General features: G+C 36.5%; 1 protein-coding gene across 1 annotated transcript in view; it reads right to left on the bottom strand.

The window, feature by feature from the left end:
• Positions 1–85: 85 nt before the first annotated feature.
• The window catches only part of RB195_020565 (uncharacterized protein), a gene marked incomplete at both ends in the record, with an annotated part of 32,186 nt that continues 13,041 nt past the window's right edge, over positions 86–19,230 (bottom strand). Inside the window, 24 exons of the mRNA XM_064188923.1 lie at positions 86–194; positions 326–442; positions 600–738; positions 997–1,193; positions 1,291–1,351; positions 1,540–1,704; positions 1,906–2,029; positions 2,509–2,632; positions 2,745–2,849; positions 3,148–3,306; positions 3,365–3,494; positions 3,617–3,769; positions 5,121–5,261; positions 5,319–5,472; positions 5,566–5,649; positions 5,755–5,883; positions 6,432–6,535; positions 6,622–6,774; positions 6,896–7,015; positions 7,122–7,250; positions 7,809–7,912; positions 8,091–8,227; positions 8,460–8,683; positions 8,993–9,088. Of these exons, the coding sequence (XP_064044804.1) occupies positions 86–194; positions 326–442; positions 600–738; positions 997–1,193; positions 1,291–1,351; positions 1,540–1,704; positions 1,906–2,029; positions 2,509–2,632; positions 2,745–2,849; positions 3,148–3,306; positions 3,365–3,494; positions 3,617–3,769; positions 5,121–5,261; positions 5,319–5,472; positions 5,566–5,649; positions 5,755–5,883; positions 6,432–6,535; positions 6,622–6,774; positions 6,896–7,015; positions 7,122–7,250; positions 7,809–7,912; positions 8,091–8,227; positions 8,460–8,683; positions 8,993–9,088 (3,158 nt within the window). The remainder of the gene's footprint in view (positions 195–325; positions 443–599; positions 739–996; positions 1,194–1,290; positions 1,352–1,539; positions 1,705–1,905; positions 2,030–2,508; positions 2,633–2,744; positions 2,850–3,147; positions 3,307–3,364; positions 3,495–3,616; positions 3,770–5,120; positions 5,262–5,318; positions 5,473–5,565; positions 5,650–5,754; positions 5,884–6,431; positions 6,536–6,621; positions 6,775–6,895; positions 7,016–7,121; positions 7,251–7,808; positions 7,913–8,090; positions 8,228–8,459; positions 8,684–8,992; positions 9,089–19,230) is intronic.

The following is a 19,230-nucleotide window of genomic DNA, read 5'->3' as shown; positions in this document are numbered from 1 at the left end:
GCTTCAAGTTAAGTTTACGAAACCGAGATGAATAAACCCTGAATTATGAGTCTGGCCCGAATGAACCACTAAATAACAGTGAGTACTACCAAGACATAAGACGTAGCAAGAAATCCTCGTAGGTTAAATTTGCAGCATACTTCTTTCCCAAATCCACAATAGCTTGCTTTCTTTTGGTATGTGTGAACTGGTAACTGAAATTTCAAAAATAAACATTGCAAAAAAGTTGTGAGTAGGATCTACGCTATAGCGTAACGGCTCTGGTGAAAAAGGATTCGAAAAAATCAGCAGGTACCGGAAAAAAATCGCTACGTAATCAACTCACTTCTCTATTTCCGCCACGTTACGTCTAACGATGTTAAGCACAGTTAACCGAACAAATGATGGAAGTGACGCCATTGAAACTGCCATAGAATCACACAACGGTCCTGCTTCGCCGAACCTTTAACATTAGGATTTGGACAGTAAAAAAACATCATCTCATAGCTTACTCACTATCAAAGGAAAATCATTCCAAGACTACAAACTTAAAGATAGAAATAAAAATCAGAAAAAAAAAACAATCCGTGATTTCAGTAGAAGTCAAAAGTTAGAAATACCTATTCGGTGATCCTCTCGTTCTTATGTGCACTAATCCTGGCTCCACTTGGTGGATGAAAATTACAAGGTGAGCTGGCCGTTCAACACCCGACAATGGTGGTTTCTCGCCACCGTCATCACATGCACTTAGCAGCTCATCTGAATTACGTTGCTAGGTTGTAGTCCATCATTAATATCGTTGAAAAAAAAACAGATGTCTTCACGTCCTGATATTTTCGTTGGGTTTTTTTTTTTCATTTTGTACGCTTTCCTTTACAAAACGCAATAAATTAACATCGAATATCTACTACATTACTTCCTTTCTTCTTTGAGAAGAGAAACGTGAAAATAAGGGAATTCTAAAAACAAAAAAAGCGAAAAAAAAACCAAAAATATAGAACCATTCATAGGGCTCACCGACAGGGAAATGCAGCATATCCTCAGCCCTTTCCAGCCAAACCAGCATTACTCGCAAATCGGCACTTCTTCGCGACGGTGGTGAGTTACCCATGCTTGATCCACCTCCACCGTACGACAATAATCCATCACGATCACTTCCAGTGGTTGAACCGGTACCTTTCTTCCGACCCACATCGAGAAACACATCGGAATGACTGCAAACAGGAATTTAGAGAACAATGACACTTATAATTAAATACAAATGAATATCATAAGTAAAGTAAACAGATCAGGGATTCTAAATCAACGAACCCGTCCGCCTTTACTTCATCCGAGGAACCAGACATAGCAGACGGAGTTTTGCTTGAACCTCCTAAACAACTGCTGACTTTTGATAGAAAAAGAAAAAACGAAACTCAAAACTAAAAACAAATGTCACAGACAAAGTAAACAAACCATAGATGCGAAACTGAAAGATGGGTACATGAAAAAAAAAACCTTAAAAACGAAAACTTCAAAGTCTAAAACCGAGAAAAAACTGAACAAGAAATGATCTCTTACGTCTTGAACTTGTAGCAGGTGACGCTAAGTCTTGTTTGAATACCCTAAGACTTCTTTCAGTTGGTAGAACAAACGCTAGTTCACAGCCTGCGTCCGCCCACCATAAAGCATGAGTTACTCCGTCGATAATGTAGTGATCTACAGCATCGGATTCTTCCAATGGCTCTGAAAAGAATTATTTTTAACTACGAATTCATATTTGACATATTACAACCGGACCTTAACGGAAGATAAATAAACCTATTTTCACTAAAAGTTGACATAAACTAAATATAGTGGAACTCATTTACTTTCAAATTACCTGTGCGTTAGTCTTTTTCATTGTTTGATGTAAATAAGTCAGAATCTACCCTACCAAATACTTACTTCTTTCACTACTGAAAGCTGTTGACCAATGACCAGTCCATGAATCGTGTAGTCCAATTTCTACTCCTTCGCCTAGTCCTGCTAAGAATCCACAGAAATCCGGTTTTGTATTGTGCACATTCAGCTGAAAGAGAGAATTATCAAACTTGAGATTTTCTTTATTAATACTAGAATAGTAAGATTATAGATTTGGTTCTTCTACTGGAATTATTCCCTTTTTAGCAAAAGAAAGAAACTGTCGATGACCTCATTTAAGTTTGTCGTTTAAACAATCTGTTTCAGTTATTGTTTAAGTAAAGAATTGTAGCAATGAAACTAAATGAGATTTTCCATCACGGCAGATTCACTACAAAAGAAAAAGGTTGTAAACTTCAAACAAAAAATAACGAATTAGAAACAGATGGACAGAGAGGAAACTAGATCAGAGAAAATTAGAAAGTATGAAGATAACGTTTCGAACCTTACAGCATAGTAGGGTGATGTTCACCATGTTGTAATGGTAAAAAAAAGCTCAAGGAAGTCTTCTTAGGATGTCTTAGACATTAGTTATACAGCAGATCTTATCAAGGGATAAGAACGGAACAGAAAAACTGATATTCGTACCGCATTATCCAGAATATCCACCGCAGAACGTTGTCCTTCCTTAACGTAAAAGATGTGGGTGGTGTGAAGTGCCCGCGCCGGACAACTATCGACAAGATCATGGAGATCACGGTAGAAATCAGAGCTACAATTTAAGAAAATGTGAAAAAGGAACATAACCGACCGAAAAGAACCTGCAAGTGAAAGCAATAATTGACGACGAGGTAGGTAAAACAACAAGAAGAGGAATAACATACCTCTGACCGCTATCCAAGCACACGATATCTTTTCCAAACACTTCCCGATCCACAAGACCCATATCGTAGAGCAAGATACGGATCGATTTGCATGTCGCAGGACTTCTAAAGAGCGATTTTAAATAGCAGAAATGTCATAGAAGTGGAGAAAAAGAACCAATGCGTACTTCTGAACTAAAACTTAGACTTGATACATAAAAAGTGCTTCTACAAAAACAGCGCAAATAATGCATGTGACCTCCTAGAAAAACGAAAGGAGAATTGATAAGAAGGCAATTCAGATCAATATGACATCAGACGTACAGAAAGAGGAACACAAAATCCCCATCAAGACGAAAATAAAACCAATGCAATGAGAATAAAACAATACATTTCTTACTACAATTACTTGAAAAAAACTCACAAAGCTGGTTTCACACGTCTGTTTTCCTCATTCATCAGTGTCCATCGGTTCTTCTCACGACGTGCTTTTTCCTCGGGAGTCTCGGCGTCAATTCTTCGTAACTCCGCCTCTATGGCATCCGTCTCTTTCGTTGCTTCTAAGGGTCGAACTGTCGTATCCCTAAATGAGGTGAATTCGAAGCGTTTGTTATAAATACTATCTATTCTGCTACGCTTACAGTTTGCACGTGACTTTAAGGAACTCAGGAGGCGTTTCAAATTGATGCCCTATGTTAGCAGGTTGGGTAGGATTCTTCGCACTAGAGGATAACTGCGGTGCTGAGACAGTGGACCGAGTTGATACAGCATCTGGAAACATTAGTATCATATCTAACAGATAATCCAATAGTTTCCACTAATCAGTTCAAATAAATCCAAAGAAGAATACGTAAGAAAGTGAAATCTGTAAAGTACGACACAATTTCACCTACCAGGAGTTGAAGATATTGGAACTGCAGTTACAGTTCGTGCTGATTCGATACTAGTCACCGTTACACCGCTCAGAATCGAACCAGTTGCTACCGACCGATTTGACGATTGGCTGCCTTGTGTAGTCGATGACAATCCACTTGTGGTTGACGTAGCTGAAAATAATTGTTATGCTAGTTGTGATTATCGAGTTAGAATTTAAAAATAGAATGGAATAAATTTATAATACAAAAAAGATTTTATAATGAAATATTAACAGTAATAGAAAGTAATAGAACAGAAAAGTGGTTATCATCAGAGCACAACATAAAATTGCAAGGACATCTTTTAGATTACTTCACGGAAAATACTTCAATAACGAATTTTAAGCAACCTTGCTACTAAATTCTTGAACATTCTGCAAGTTCGAGGAAAAAATACACCAATAAGTGTTACCATGAAGCCAATTCGAAGCGTTTGTTATAAATACTATCTATTCTGCTACGCTTACAGTTTGCACGTGACTTTAAGAAACTCAGGAGGCGTTTCAAATTGATGTCCTATGTTAGCAGGTTGGGTGAGATTCTTCGCACTAGAGGATAACTGCGGTGCTGAGACAGTGGACCGAGTTGATACAGCATCTGGTAATGTTACTATCATATCTAACAGATATTCGAATAGTTTCCACTAATCAGTTCAAATAAAAATAAGAATACGTAAGAAAGTGAAATAAGTAAAGTACGACACCATTTCACCTACCAGGAGTTGAAGATATTGGAACTGCAGTTACAGTTCGTGCTGATTCGATACTAGCCACCTATATTGTACTGATTTTTTTCCGCACAGCGCTCCATACCTGTTGTTCGCAACAGGTATGGAGCGCTGTGCGGAAAAAAAATCAGTACAATATAGCTCATCCTAACCGTGAGTTTTATGCTAATAAGGGACAGAAATTGTTAGAGGCATTCAGTGAAATTTCGTGGTATAACAGTTGAGTGATTACCAATAGCAGGTCTTTTAAACGCTTCAAAATAAAATTCAAAATTAAATCATTCTTTAAAAAATGACATATCTTGCGATTTCTACTCAAGATACTACAACAGCGTACCCGTATGGGATTTCAAAGGAAACACGACCAGTGAAAAACGGCAATAACGGGAAAGAACAGCAAGAAGAGAAAAAAAAACAGGTACATAGAAACAGACTAAAGAATAATAAAAACAACCATGCTATCACCATACCTGTAGATGTTGATGTCATTGACAACGCATCGGAAGGCTTTGATATTTGAGAGAAGGTTGAATCTTTTTTCGCTCAAAATCACCACTATTTAACTGATGGAATATTTAAAAAAAACCAAATAAATGAAAGAAGGAAACTGCATCCCTGTATTCTACACCAACTTGGTGAAATAAGTTTCAGAACCCTTTCATATAGGATAGTTGAAGTATTTGAAGTTTCATAAGTATACGAAGAAAATAAAATAAGTGAAAACATTTAGAAATTTCTTGAAAAAAAGAAACTTACAGCTCTCAAAAGTGCTGGCCATCGGAGTCGGTGGCGGTAGCTGATCAGGTTGATAACCTTCAGGATGTGGACGGAGCTGTGCAACACCGACTGACGCAGGTTGCATTGGCGATCTCTTGACGTACAGTACACATGGGCATCCTTTAAAAAAAGTACGAATAAAGCTTACCCTCTCCGAAAACACCATTTAATTCTCACCATCCGCTAAAGCTGGTATGTGTGACGCTTCATGAAGTGAGAACAATGTGTCACCATTTATTATCACATGCATAAATTTAGTTGTATCAATTGCTGCTGGACCATATGTGTAAAGTAAGCGACGTTCATCACAAATAGCTTGACCGCTTCGTCCCTAAACATAGAATGGATGGGAACTCTTTTTCAAACTATGGAAATAGGCGTAAAACAAAATCGAGACGTGAAACATAGGAGGAAAAGCACTCACCACTACAGAAAACAACGAATACATCAAGTACTCTGCAGCTTCGAGCACACGCTTACTGGCCGCTTTAGATTCCTCGAGAGAACTCTGAATTAAGGAAATGTAAGGAAATATACTTCTCCAGGACGAAAAAAGAAAAAAAAAAACTAGAAGATTAATGAAGAAACAGTCAACAGAAAAGTCTCGGCTCACATCTTTTTTCTTCGTTCCTGTAACTCCCAACTGTACAGCTTCAGCTACTGTATTTAAAACGCTCTCACATTCGGCCAAAATCGGTGCGGCATTCAGCCACACGGCTATGGAACTGTACGCTGCCACTACCTGAAAACGAAAACGAAACTTGGAGCAAAATAATGTGGAGGTAGAACGTTTATGACACTTGTAAGAGTAGTTAAGCGCTGTTTCAGAGAGGAATTTTCGAGAACTAATGCTCAAAACATTAACATAACTGATTTTAATTACAGACTATACACACTCAAGTGAACGGTATTACAAAGTATCACAAAATATTAAAGATATGACGCTAAAGGCAGTCAAACCTTGAAGCTGAAGAAAAAAAGGAATGCCTCACTTACATGTATTTTTTCTTCTCTATATCAACCTCACAAAATCAATCTATTACATTTTAGGCAACTTTCCGTATTCTTAGGAAACAACCGGTAAAAATCGACTTCTAGAAAAGTAGACTTTTCGAACGAAGTTTACAGTTTTTCGTAGCAAGGATGCAATAAGTTTACGGACGAGGTTTATAGTTTCTGATATCTTCAAAAAAAAAAAAAGCCGGAATACAATAAAGATATTGTCATACAAGAAAATGAATTAGATGTCGAAACAGAAAAAAAAAAGAAGATTCAACAGGTCGAGCTTACTGTTGAGTGCAGATCTTTCGAATGCAGAGGAGGAGGTTTGCCAAGTTGTGTTTCAATAAAGCGACATAAAGACGCAACTATAAGAGATCCTGTGGAAACGTCCTCTGCAAAAAGAAAAAAAATAGCGTTGCTAATCAAATAAATTCTGGAAAAATTAAACAACAAAGAATAAAAATAGGACTAGACATACTATTATTAAACAACACTGTCGGATGCAAATGTGACAAACTGTTCATCACATCAATAGCAGCCAACGATACTGAATGTTCACCAGCCCATTCAGGACGACAAATTCTGTCGCATATTGCTGATACTAATCCTCTGACGAATGAAACACACAGTCCTGCAAAGGATTGTAAAGTATTCGTAAAGTATTTAGTATTACTGGATACAAATACACTGTTTCTACTCCATTTTTCCATAGAAGAACACAAATATGAGAGATATTAGAATTAGTAGAATACCTTTCTCTGGTGTTTGATTTCCATGCTGCTGCGTGACCATTCGAATCATTTCTGCGGTTTGTTCGTCGGTGAGTCCAAGATCATATGAACAACTTTCCTCCATTAGAACTGTGCACATTGCTGGAAACATTTCAAAACACATCTTTTATTTTATCATCAAAAAAATCGTATAAATGAGACTGTGGGAAGACCCCATAAAGGAACAATAAGCGTAATAAATACTTACCTAGTGTTAAATGCAAATTCACAGGATCTGTCTCATTTCTCAAGCTGAACACTAATGTCTTGTAAATCCTAGATCGTAGTTGTAGATAGGTGGTTGCGGAAGATTTCAGATTTGAGCTTTCTGGAAGTTCTGAAAACATACAGTAACAGGAGAGGAATGTATTTTATGACTTCATTCTCTGAATAAAAACTGGTAAAACATCCAAGAAGTGAGACCACACCAGAATTTTGAGTACCAAATGCATCACATTTATTCACATTTATTCAAAGACTTAATGTCTTCTCTTAGCTAAATAGTATACCCATCCCTAATACAAACAATCACGCAGATTGGAGGCATGAGAAGACTGAACCTGCAGCAAATTAGTGTAGATTAACCTTTCATTGGACTTTGAGAGATTTAAATAGGTATACTGATTTACTCATACAAAAAATGAGTAATGGCCAGATTCAAAATGGTTTTTTTTTTGTTGCAAAAGAAAGTATCAGAAAAACCAGTGATGATTCATTTGTAGAAGAAAAATGGGGAAAAAAACGAAAAAAAAACAAAAAAATAAATGCAAAAAAAAAATAAAAACTAGTTTACTCGCATAAAATCAATAATAGGTTTGTCATTGTCATTAAAAAAAAACCAGCAAGAAAAAGAAAAACAAGATTTAGTATGGTTAGCGAGTAACATCTAACTCACGCGGTATCTTGCTCATTCCAAAAGTCGTAGGCCAACATACAACGGACGACAACGCTCGAAGACACGCTCGTCGCATTTCTACTTCAGGTATCGAAGGATGCAACCTATAAAGGATAAAATCAGGAAAAGAGGAAATTCTCTTACGAGTGATGTACGTCAAATTCAAAGCACTTTTTTTTAACATAAAAAGTAGAAAAGCTAAGAATGATTAAAACCGAAGGAACGAAAAGCAATCAAAGGAAATCAAATAGAAGAATAACTCGAAAAACTACACTAAACTACCTCAATTTGGCGCTTTCAATTAGTATAATGTCCAGTGCAAAAAGATAATGCGGCAGTATAGTCTCCACACCAGTTAGTCCAAGCCGGAACAGATTCTGTCCATAATAGAACAATGAACAAAGAACTAGTCGATCCTTCTGAAAAGAAATGTACAGATTCTAACAGTAACAGTTCTTAACATAAAAAGTAAGGAAAACTAGAATAAACAATAATCTCGAAATGTTCGCAACACAGAAAGGCACATCTCGAATTGCTAACAATAAATAGCATTGATTAAAGGTAAGTAGGTTATAATCCAGAAAGCACGGAGAAAAGGAGGAAACAAGAATGTGTAGAGAAAACACAATAAATTGTGAACTAAAACCTTACCTCAATCAATGCATCGTGTATGGTGGACAAAAAATTAGCCAGCTGATGATTGGGAAGTTTTTCACTGGTCCGTTTTGAGCAGATTATCCTTGTGAGAGCTGCAATCGCAGCCGCTCGACCCGCTGAGACACCATCAATGCCTTCGGTGTTCGTAGCGCCAGTAAATACGCTGCTGCCGTTATCACCCTTGACCGAGTCCCCGGTTGCTGATGAGCATGAACTCGCTGAAACGGGATCTGATCATGATCATCATCTTCGTGATAATCACAAAGCTGAAAATTTGATGAATTTTAGTGTATAGCATTCAGAAAAGAAGAATGGCGATAGGAGTTGCTTTACTGATTGTTGCAAAAGAGAATTAGACGAAAGAGGAGATCACAGGAAAATAAATAAAATAAAAACTAAACAGGTATAATAACCTCAGAACAAGCAGCTAAATTCAATAAATTGAACTTTTTCGAAAAACAAACAACAAAAATGAACGTTATAAAAAACCAATGCTAAAAATTCTACATTTCAAGGCAAATACTCACCAATACTCCGACGCTTATTACCGCCGGTACCAGCGATCATTGCCTCAGGCACGTCATCCAAATCCACCGAATGTATGGACAAACCGGCTATTACATCTGAATAAAGTGAAGGTTAGGATAGTGGCTGCTAGAAATTAAGCTCAACCTCCTATTTCTCCTCTATTTACACTTAATAGTACCTGTTCGGTACCGATGTCAAGCCTCTCTCTCCAAGAGACCAAGTTTTTCATTTCAAAAACTATTCTACTAGTCAATCATACGATGTTACAGCTATGGATAATAGTCAAGATCGTCCAGAGATCAAAGGTATAAATAATTCATTCGAAGAATAAATTATTACATAACAAAATTTTTGAATACATATTAAAATTTTCCCAACTTTCAAACGCAGATACTGGCCACGAGCTTTGAATTTCATCGTTTTCTAAAATTTGTAAAATTACTATTCCACAATGGTATGTAACTGTAAAGTCCACTAAATCGCATAGAATGTGAATATTCCTCCTCTTTGTGAAAAAGTCCTCTACGGAAAAAACCTGTTCCTCTCCTCAAATCGACGAGTTGCGAAACATGCTGAGTAATTTAGGTTCGATTCCAAACTTTTGTGAATACGAAATGAAACAATGAAATAAGAGAACAAACACAACTATACCATATACAATAACAATGATTAATGTGAGCAGACCACAAAAGTCAGCATTACGGTATCTTCAATCAGAGTTTTTACTGAATCATTCAACTTTTCCGGAGATTCATTACTCAAAAAAAAAACTCGCTACTGTGACTTCTCCTACAGTCACACTCGTCTGAAGTAGAAAACCAGCAATTACTAGAATCTGAGCTAATTTCTAAGCCACTATTCATCAACAACACGACTTTGTGCTGAGAAAGAAAACCTCGGAAATAAAGTTAGGCTCAGTCTCCCAAAAAATCAGAAACAAGTTCGCTTAGAGAAACGCCGAGAACTTTCAGTAGGCCTGAAGAATCCTAACGGGGAAGCCCACGAATCAGTGTATTTCCGTGCATCCAGCGTTATCATCCTGCGATCAATGTACAATATCAATTAAGCAAACAGACAGCGCCAACGGGATTGGCAGCAATGTTTCGAGAAATATTACGAACTCGCACTCACACACATCACTATTCTGAACTGAATAGACGGGAATTCCGTTGTACATCATCTTAAACACCACGAATCAACAGTATTTGTAGAAGTCGACAGCCCGCAGGTCTTCTTCAATCGAAAATCATGGAGCAGATCGGGTCCATGTGCCTTTGGAAGCACATTCGTTGGGAGATTTCTGATATGTACACCAGCTACTATCGAGTGGCTCTAGCAAAAGGGAACACGCGATATGGTGACGGTGCGGGCAAAAACCTTCGTGAAGAACCGGTTGTAGATCCACGACGGTGGCGTATTCAATGCAAATAGACCACGACTCACTGCTCGTTCCGCTTTCCGATAAATGCTCCTCCATTAAACGCACCACAGCACGCGATTGGAACTGATGATTTCTCCACGGAAAAATAAGGTTAGAAGTGTAGATCAAGAGTATTAGCGAGATCACTTACAGTTCCTCGTCATTTTCTTGAAAAACAGTGTGAAAAACGTCCTTGTTGATCGATTAATGCTTTCAAAATAGACCAAATAGATTAATGGTTACGATGCACCTAATAACGCCGTGTTTGCCGCCTATGCGAGTGTAGCCATTGCTGTACGCGTCTACGCGCGTGTATCCCAAGCGAGAGGAGCAGCATCAGCAGCATGGATTGTCCGTTTGTTCGCATAGGCAGCGTGTATGTCTGCGCTCGCACAAGTAACACGTTGCCTCGTAGGGAGATTTGGTCAACAACGGCGCTACTTCTCACACCGTTATTGAGGACAATTGGAAAGAAATGCGCATAATCGTACTCGTGATCTAAACTCTTAACATAATATTTTCGTCCCAAGGATCCCAACATCGTCAAATTTCTGGTGTGGTAAATTTTACTTCGTTCTCTTACTGTTGTATAGTTTCAAAATAAAGCAAAAATACAATAACATGAAAGTAAAAAGACATCTTCCCAAGACTTCACTAAGAAAATTGAAAGCAACTGGTTTCCTCTTAAGAAAACAAGTGCTATACTATAAATTGGAACATGGAAGGTGTAACCGGACGAAAAACTACGGATGGAGTTCCTCAAATAGACTTCTTATGAGAAACTAAACAAAACTAGACTACTTTACAGTGCGAACCTTTTTCAAATAGGTTAACTATGCATACGATCATACCCGAAAACCTATAAAACCACTTTTCGTTGAGTTATTGGTAAGACAGTAAGGAAAGTGATTACAACTGTCAACACCATCTAGTATACCACAGCAATTTCTCTCCTTAAATTTTTTTTTATTTCAAGAAAATTTTAAATAAATAAATTTTAGGAGGAAAATTTTGAATATAAATAAGAATTTTAAATAAAATTTGATATTTTCAACCGATACCCCAATCTCTTGTTCCAACTCTTGGCGAGAAAACGATACTGGTGTGGAAAATGGGGTCTGTAATTGCGACCAGCATGCGAAACGATTCCTTTGTTCTCGATATGAAGAAGTTGAACAGGTCCGGAGAAAAGGTGTTCTTATAATTTTAATAATACAACTGCAACTATAGATACGGTGCACAACGACCGTTCTACTTCTATTCAGACTCGTTCTCGCCTCGGGAACGTTTCGAGGCGCGACTTTTTTTTATATTCACGAAAATTCCAGGTTATTGCAATTATGCTAATGCCATAAAATCATAGTCCTCAGCGATTCTCATGAATAATATTGTAATCGAAGACAACTGTGCTTACCTAGAGAAATTTTTCTCACGAAGTCATTTGGGAAAGGTGACAATTTAGGACTACACCGGAAAAGAGAACTTATAAAAAGTGGCAATCGCACGAGCAGTAGAAACAATATTATAGGAGATTACTTGAAAAAGAAACACTAAGACAGGGGAAAAAAAGGAGGAAAAAAAGTAGTAAAAAAACCCATGTCTAGAACAGCTGGAAAGTAAACTAAGAAAATTAAATTTTCTAAATGGAAAACGGCCTACTTTGCTGTACGAAATCTGAAAGATCAAAACTATTCAAAATTGGCAAAATTCTAACTACTTTGGGTCTTTCTCGTTTTTGTTTTATGGCAGACTTACGGGAATTTTCAAATTTATGTTCATTTTCGAATAAATATACAAATAAATAAATAAACATGTTCAGTCAATCAGTCAAGCAGAACTATCAGAGCGCAGTAAAACCAGTCATCGCTACCAACGGCATTGACCACTGAGCTACAATCATCGTTGTTCAGGGAACCGTCCCATTAGGTGCAGCCGCTGCAGGACCACCCATGGAGAAAATGAGATTATACCTTCGCATGGAATCGGGTGCACGTTCTTTAACAAAATGATGGATGCACTAGTAACGGTGTGATTCTATGCTGTTGATACTACAAGGCAACCATGCATATACTCGAAAGAAAATAAAATATTTTAACAAGTAAAACAAATGAACACAAATAAACAATCAGTTAAGAAACATAATATTAGTGAATTTTTTCGCATATTCAAGATGAACTAATGTTATATTAGCGCACATCGTTAGTATATTCAATTTTTAACGAATATCGGCATAAACGGGGAACTCAGAGGGATAAAAAGATTTGGCGATTCACTTATATATTCACTTATTATACTTCACTCTAATATAGCTCCTGGATCATATATAAGAGAATAATCGTCAATATATTTTATACTCATTTATTTATCATATATAAAATATAATAAATAAACGAATATAAAATACAAATAGATTAAAAAACTTGAATATAAAATTGAAGATAAATTGTAAAAAAAATTGCGCAAATGTTATAATATCAAACAGAAAAACCACTCGGTACCTGGCATCCATGATGCCTAACTCATAAAATTCCTATGTGAAAAGATCCGATGCCGCCAAGATGTCGCTACATACAGAAACATCTTCGACGAAAACATGACAAGTTGAAAATGTCAGCACTTCACAAAAAAAAAGTTCCCACCAAAACCTGTTCCTATTTGTATTCCACTCATCATTACATATCTTTCCAACATTTTTTAGAACGAAAAAACCTGCTGAACCACTTCAGAAAATGCTTAAGTATAGGAAACTTTTAAAATCAACGACTCTCTCTCTCTTGTTCCACTGAAATCTGAGAAGACGAGCATTCCAAACGTAGTACTGTAGATGAAGAGCTTTATTTGTGGCACATTCGATGAAAATGAAGGAAAAACCCTTTGAAATGAGGAAAAAAAAACATTTGAAATGAGAAAAATTGCAAAGCTGATAAGAAAAAGTGGAAAAAAAATGTGCAGCGCGGAAGATTTCTCAAAATTATCTTCAGCAGTCAGTCTTTTTCAGCCGGATAAATGCTGCTTTTCGAGCAACGAATAAATCAAAAATCGCATCTCGAAAACATTGGACATCTTAATCGATAGGCATTATGTCACTACTTTGAAAGGCTGAGCAACAATCTTAATATTTTTAATCTTAATATTCACAAAAACACTGTATTTTTACAATCACATATGAAGAATCCCATTGAAAAGTGATACTCATGACAATGTAGCCGAAATAGCGCCACTTTTTCCAAAAACTCTTGACCTCTTGCAAATTTACAGGAGCCCAACAGAATCTCTGTTTACATACTGAATTTATGGTTGCAGAGTGTATTCAATCTCATATTTTTTTCAAATCTGAAGACTTCTTGTCAGAGCTTCACTATTACATTGGGACTTTATTTGACTCTATGTGCCTAAACGCAGAAAAAAAATCTACCTCTAAACTGCTATGCAAGATGCCTCTGAAGGAACACCAATGTAAATCCTTAGAATTCGAACAAAGAGGAACACCAAACTTGTTGTACAGAAATTTTAAAGCTTATGGACAGAGAAATTTTTTAGAAAGTCAAAAATTACAGCAGAAATAATGAGCGTACGCAGAGACATCACCTTTACAAACCAAAAACCTTACTATTTTCGAAGGAAAATCGTAAAATGTGGTGGGAAAATAGGAAAGTCGGGTGAGATCCGTAGATAGAGTGGCACGAGACAATAAATACGCTTAGAGGTAGCACTTTTCCATTTAATTTTGTAACATTCCCATCAGTTCAATAGACTTAGCTTTTTTAAGTCTAGTTTTTTTTTAACTTTTAATAAGTTTCTTCTCTATGCTCAGCATTTTTTTTTCAGGGTTACTGACTTCAACGCCACTATAATTTTTTCTACATACTCTTGTAAAATCCTGTGAATTTACATCAATGTTAATATGAGATTTGAAGTCAATTTTGGAGACATTCTTTCAGGAAGGAAGAGAGGATCACTAGAAGACATTACTAACAAAAAAAAAACGCTAATGAATATCGCTCGGGCTGCAAAATACCAGCACATCAATATCTTTATGAATTTCCATTTACCACAAGAAATTAACAGTAATCAAGGAGATTACGTGAACCCACCAGATGAATATCTGCAGGATGAATGGATAGAACCACTCCACCACCACCACCACTACCGTTCGCCGGCTACAGACAGAAAACGAAAACTAACAATGAGAAAACGCGGGCAAAACATGAAACTATGCAAATATTGAGAAATCCATAGGCACATCTCGTTACAGGAGAGCTCTGCGCTCTGTACTCTAACCTAGATTATGTACTCAAAGCCAAGATGTACCGAAAAAAATATTGATCAAAGCACCAGATCAAGGTTTAATCACAAGAAGATGGGAAATTATGCATTAACTCGATTCGCGAGACCATAAATAGAGGAGGGGAGGAAAGTGGGAGGGGGGAGCGGTGGCGTCAACAACTGGTTACACGGTTTATCTACAACAGTAACTAGAAAGGACATTGATTTTACATTTGGCATGTGTCTACAAAGTAAGAACGGCGTGACAGCGACATGACGTTGTTAGAGTTACGCTCTACCTGTCTATCAAAGCGAAAAACTGTCGTCTACAGTAGTATCCGTAACATTCTATCGCGCATCATCTTCTATGCCTCCTCTATTTTTAGTCGAAGAAAAACGTTCACTCAAACCGGTGACACTTAGGAAAACAATGAATTTGACGAGTAATGTGGAGGTGAAAACCGTCTATGCGTCCGATCGGGCATCGGGATGATGAAAACCAGATCGTGCACATTAATCTAGCGATGCTGCTCATCGGTGACGAACGTCCTCTTTCCAGCTTAGACACAGCAGACGTATTCGTACTTTTGAATGAATAAAGTACAATACGACGAACAATGAACGAAATGAAAAGAGCACTCTCGTAGATCAAATGCAAATGACATTCAATATCTAGTATCTGGTATCCAATCGCTTGGTATGAAATCTCGTCTTATGTGCTAAAATAACTTATTTCTTATCTAGAAATTTCTTAAACTAGTTATTTGGTATCCTCTCTCAAAGTAGTACTTCTCCGAACTTCCTCAACACAAGAAAATAAATTATTATTATTTATTATTATTACTATTATTATTATTATTATTATTATTATTACTATTATTGTTATTATTATTATTATTATTAGTGAAATATTTTAAGAAGAAAGAAAATATAATGGATATTCTAGAGATAGTTTATCCCGTAAAACAACTAATGACGTCGAATACGACATTCTCATTCTGAAAGAAAAACAACAAAAGAAAAAAAATACGCCATTCTTGTAATAAAGTACGAATACGTCATTTTTCTACTAAAAAGACCACAAAAGAAAAAAAAAGGATATCTATCAACAGTAGTAAAATGATTAGCTGCGTTCAGTTGAGTTTCAAAGGATGTGAGCGGAGTTAAACCAGAAATTTTGTTCAATTCCCGGAAAAAAATGAGTAATTTTCATATGTGCTCGGAATGTAACTGTACTATGTACATCCATCTTTCTCCTAAATCATTTCTTCGAAAGCACCCAATTCAGAACGTTGCCAGCAAGGTGAAATAGTGAAGACAAGGACATAGAAGTAATTTTCTACTGCTGGAAAATGTTGGATCTTCCTATAAATCCTTTTCCTATCCTATAAATTTCAAATTCACATTGCAATGCGGCTATCCACCAGGAATTCTTACTCCACCTAAATAAACGATGGCACTGCAGAAGAAAACATGTCAGATTTCATCAATTCAATCAAATCGATATTGTACAATACTGTGGGACCGATGAAAGCAGGTGTTCAAACTATTTCATAAAAACAAGAATGAGTCCCTCTTTGTTCATTGGAAATGCGTGTTTTCCTCCCACAGAATTTGATGAAATAAAGCCAGTAGGCGAACCCATAACAGAGATAAAAATAGATAATTGGGATAAATTGTGTATTTAAAATTATTTGATTTTCAGTTTGATTTTCCAAATGGAAAATTTCGGAGCTGTTTTTTTTTTCTGTTTGAAAAGTACAATCGGACACAAGGAGGAAAAGGAGGAAAAAAGACTTATTTGGTGTGAGTTATCAAAAATTCTTCAATCGTTACAGCTACTCAAATTATTACGAATCAATCCCTTGATCTTTAGGTATTTAAAAAAATCCCTAGATCCTTAAAAATCCCTTTAAAATATTTACAAAAAAAAAAGATCAAATCGATTGAAATCGCACTATAACAGCCTCAACACAACATACAGAGGTCCTAACAAGAGGGAGCATGAACTGTAGAAACTCAAGTGTATATCCAGGAGGAAGGTGAGGAAAGTGGCTGAGAAGCGAAGTTTTCCGTTTTCATTCCACCACCGACATCACCACCACCACCACCATTACCAGAACATTAAACCAGCCCATCTAAGCCATCTAAGATGAATACCCACCTGTTCGTAATCGCGTCAGGATGCTAATAAAATCGATGCCGCGTCGAATGCTCTGCTGAATCGTCGACAACAGCACCACCTCCGAACAACACACAATAGACTTATTCACCAACGGGACATAATACGGATTACCATGAAATGAAGACCGCGATGTATATGTCGCCGCCGAACACCCAACCTACGTTAACACATGCCTGCCTGCTGGGATTGTTCACGGCTATCTGTAGCAGGTCATCAACAGTCAACGGCGTTAAGACTTCCGCACCCTCTGATGCTGTCCACGGAAGAAAGAGGTTCTGTTTGCTTTTCGGTTCAGAAAATAAGCTCGAGACTCGACTAGCTTCGCAAAATGAGTGAGGATTCTGCGGAAAGAAAACAAAAGCACGATATGATATTCTCTGTAAGGCAGATCTCTACATATAGGTTTAATTCTCTACAAAAACCTTTTCACGACGTTATAACTGAAGCGGAAAAAGTGTTGCCAACAGAAAGAAGATGAACTTCTCGATTCAACTCGACCCAACTTAACAACTTAAAGTCTGAGTTAGGAAAAAAATACATTTAGGAGACAACAAGGGTCAACCTTGAAGAAGTGCAACTAATAATTCAAATCTACTCAGTGCAATGGAGGTCAAAAAATTAAGAACTAGGACTTATTCTTCCAAGTTGTGTTATTATTTAGCCTTTCCTTTCTTTACAATAGATGATTTGAAAAAAAAAACTGAATCTTAAAGAAAAAGAAGACCAATAAGTGATTGAAGCAAAAAAAATCAGCAGAACACCACAACGCTGCTGATCTTTTCCGCTTCTCCAGTAGTATTTCTTTGCCAAAGAAATATTCACGAAACGCAACGGAAGAATTGACCCTTGGAGAACACTTGAAACTTAATCGAAATCGACGAGCACTACTGTTTTTTTTTCAATTTTGTACGCAGCATAGTACATACAGCATCGTCAAAAGACAAACAAAGGCAACGAAAACGTTCAAAGTCAATTCAAGGTTAAGCACACATAAGTAGTTTTTAGTAAAACATAAATTAAGATGAGATGTGAATATATTCAGAATAATCTGTGGAAATTGGAAACTCCAACAAAGATATGATCGCGTATTGAACTCTATCAAAGCATTATAGATGTAGATGATATAAACATTTTTGTTAAATCAAAAAAAAATTGATTATTTTTTAAAACACTACTAACAAACTAAGAGCAACAGAAAACGAAAAAAATTACGTACAAAAAAAACAGTAACATTTATATCTGAAAAGTGTAGAAATCTGAAAATAATTAAGGATAAAATAAATAAGCTAGAATTGACCGCGTTGTCAAGTGCAACGAAAACACTTACATAACTCATTTATGTGTCTCATTCGTATGAAAGTAGGAGATTTCCACTTAGAACGCTTAAATATTCATTAAAATTTGGCAAGTGCAACTATCCAATCACTCCGATAGTGACAATAACAAGTCGACAATAATTTAACAGTTTAATATTGCAAAACAGAACGAAAAATTAAAAAAAAAACCAAAAAATGATAGTAAATATAGAACAAAAAATTAAAATAAATATAGTAAAAGAAGTGGTAAACATCTGTGAAAAATGATAATGTAAACAGTCCAAAAGCTCATCAAAACATGAAAAATGCGATTTAAAACCGAATAGTAGAAAAGTACCGACTAGATGAGAGCGTATTTTGAAAATCTCCCTTCACCTCCCGACCGACACCACTATTAACTGGATCTATTGCGGGGAAGGTGAAAAAAAACCGTGGCACACTTAGATTGAAACTTCTAAGAGAAGCTGAACCAGTCTTAGGTAGGACATTATTTTCTGAGCGTCCCATAAAGATAGCAATCACGTTCAATTTTGTCTCAAATGAATTAGGCGCTTCGACGTAGGAATAAGATTCCCTAATAACTCCATAACTCTATGCTGGTCGACAGAAATCTATCTTGTAGCGGCCACGTCAAAGAACCTAGAATTTGGGTAGTACAGGAGAACATGCCCAAAACATTAATGGTTCGAAAATTCAGGATCACAGCAAAAATCATCTATTGTTTAGAAAGATACCATTTGGGAAAATTAAAGAAAAATCGTTCAAAGCAAGAAAGAGCAAGGAACAGCAAACACTCGCCAGTTTTAGACACTCTGACTGTATTTTTCGCACCTTCAAGTTCTGAACGTTTCCGATTCAAACAGTTATAAACAAAAGAAAGAAAGATACTTTAAAAAAACATTACGTAGAATTCATTGAACTAATTATCTTAAGAAACACAGCTTCAGAACACAGAAACAGCTGGACCATTTTATACAAAGAATGGAGACCGTAAGATATTCTGGAACAATTCAGCTCTAAAAAAATGTAGGAAAAATCTTACTGACCTAT

This window comes from Necator americanus, chromosome II (genome assembly GCF_031761385.1).
Source record: "Necator americanus strain Aroian chromosome II, whole genome shotgun sequence".
Lineage (NCBI taxonomy): Eukaryota > Metazoa > Nematoda > Chromadorea > Rhabditida > Ancylostomatidae > Necator > Necator americanus.
This window is presented reverse-complemented; position numbering and strand designations above follow the sequence as displayed.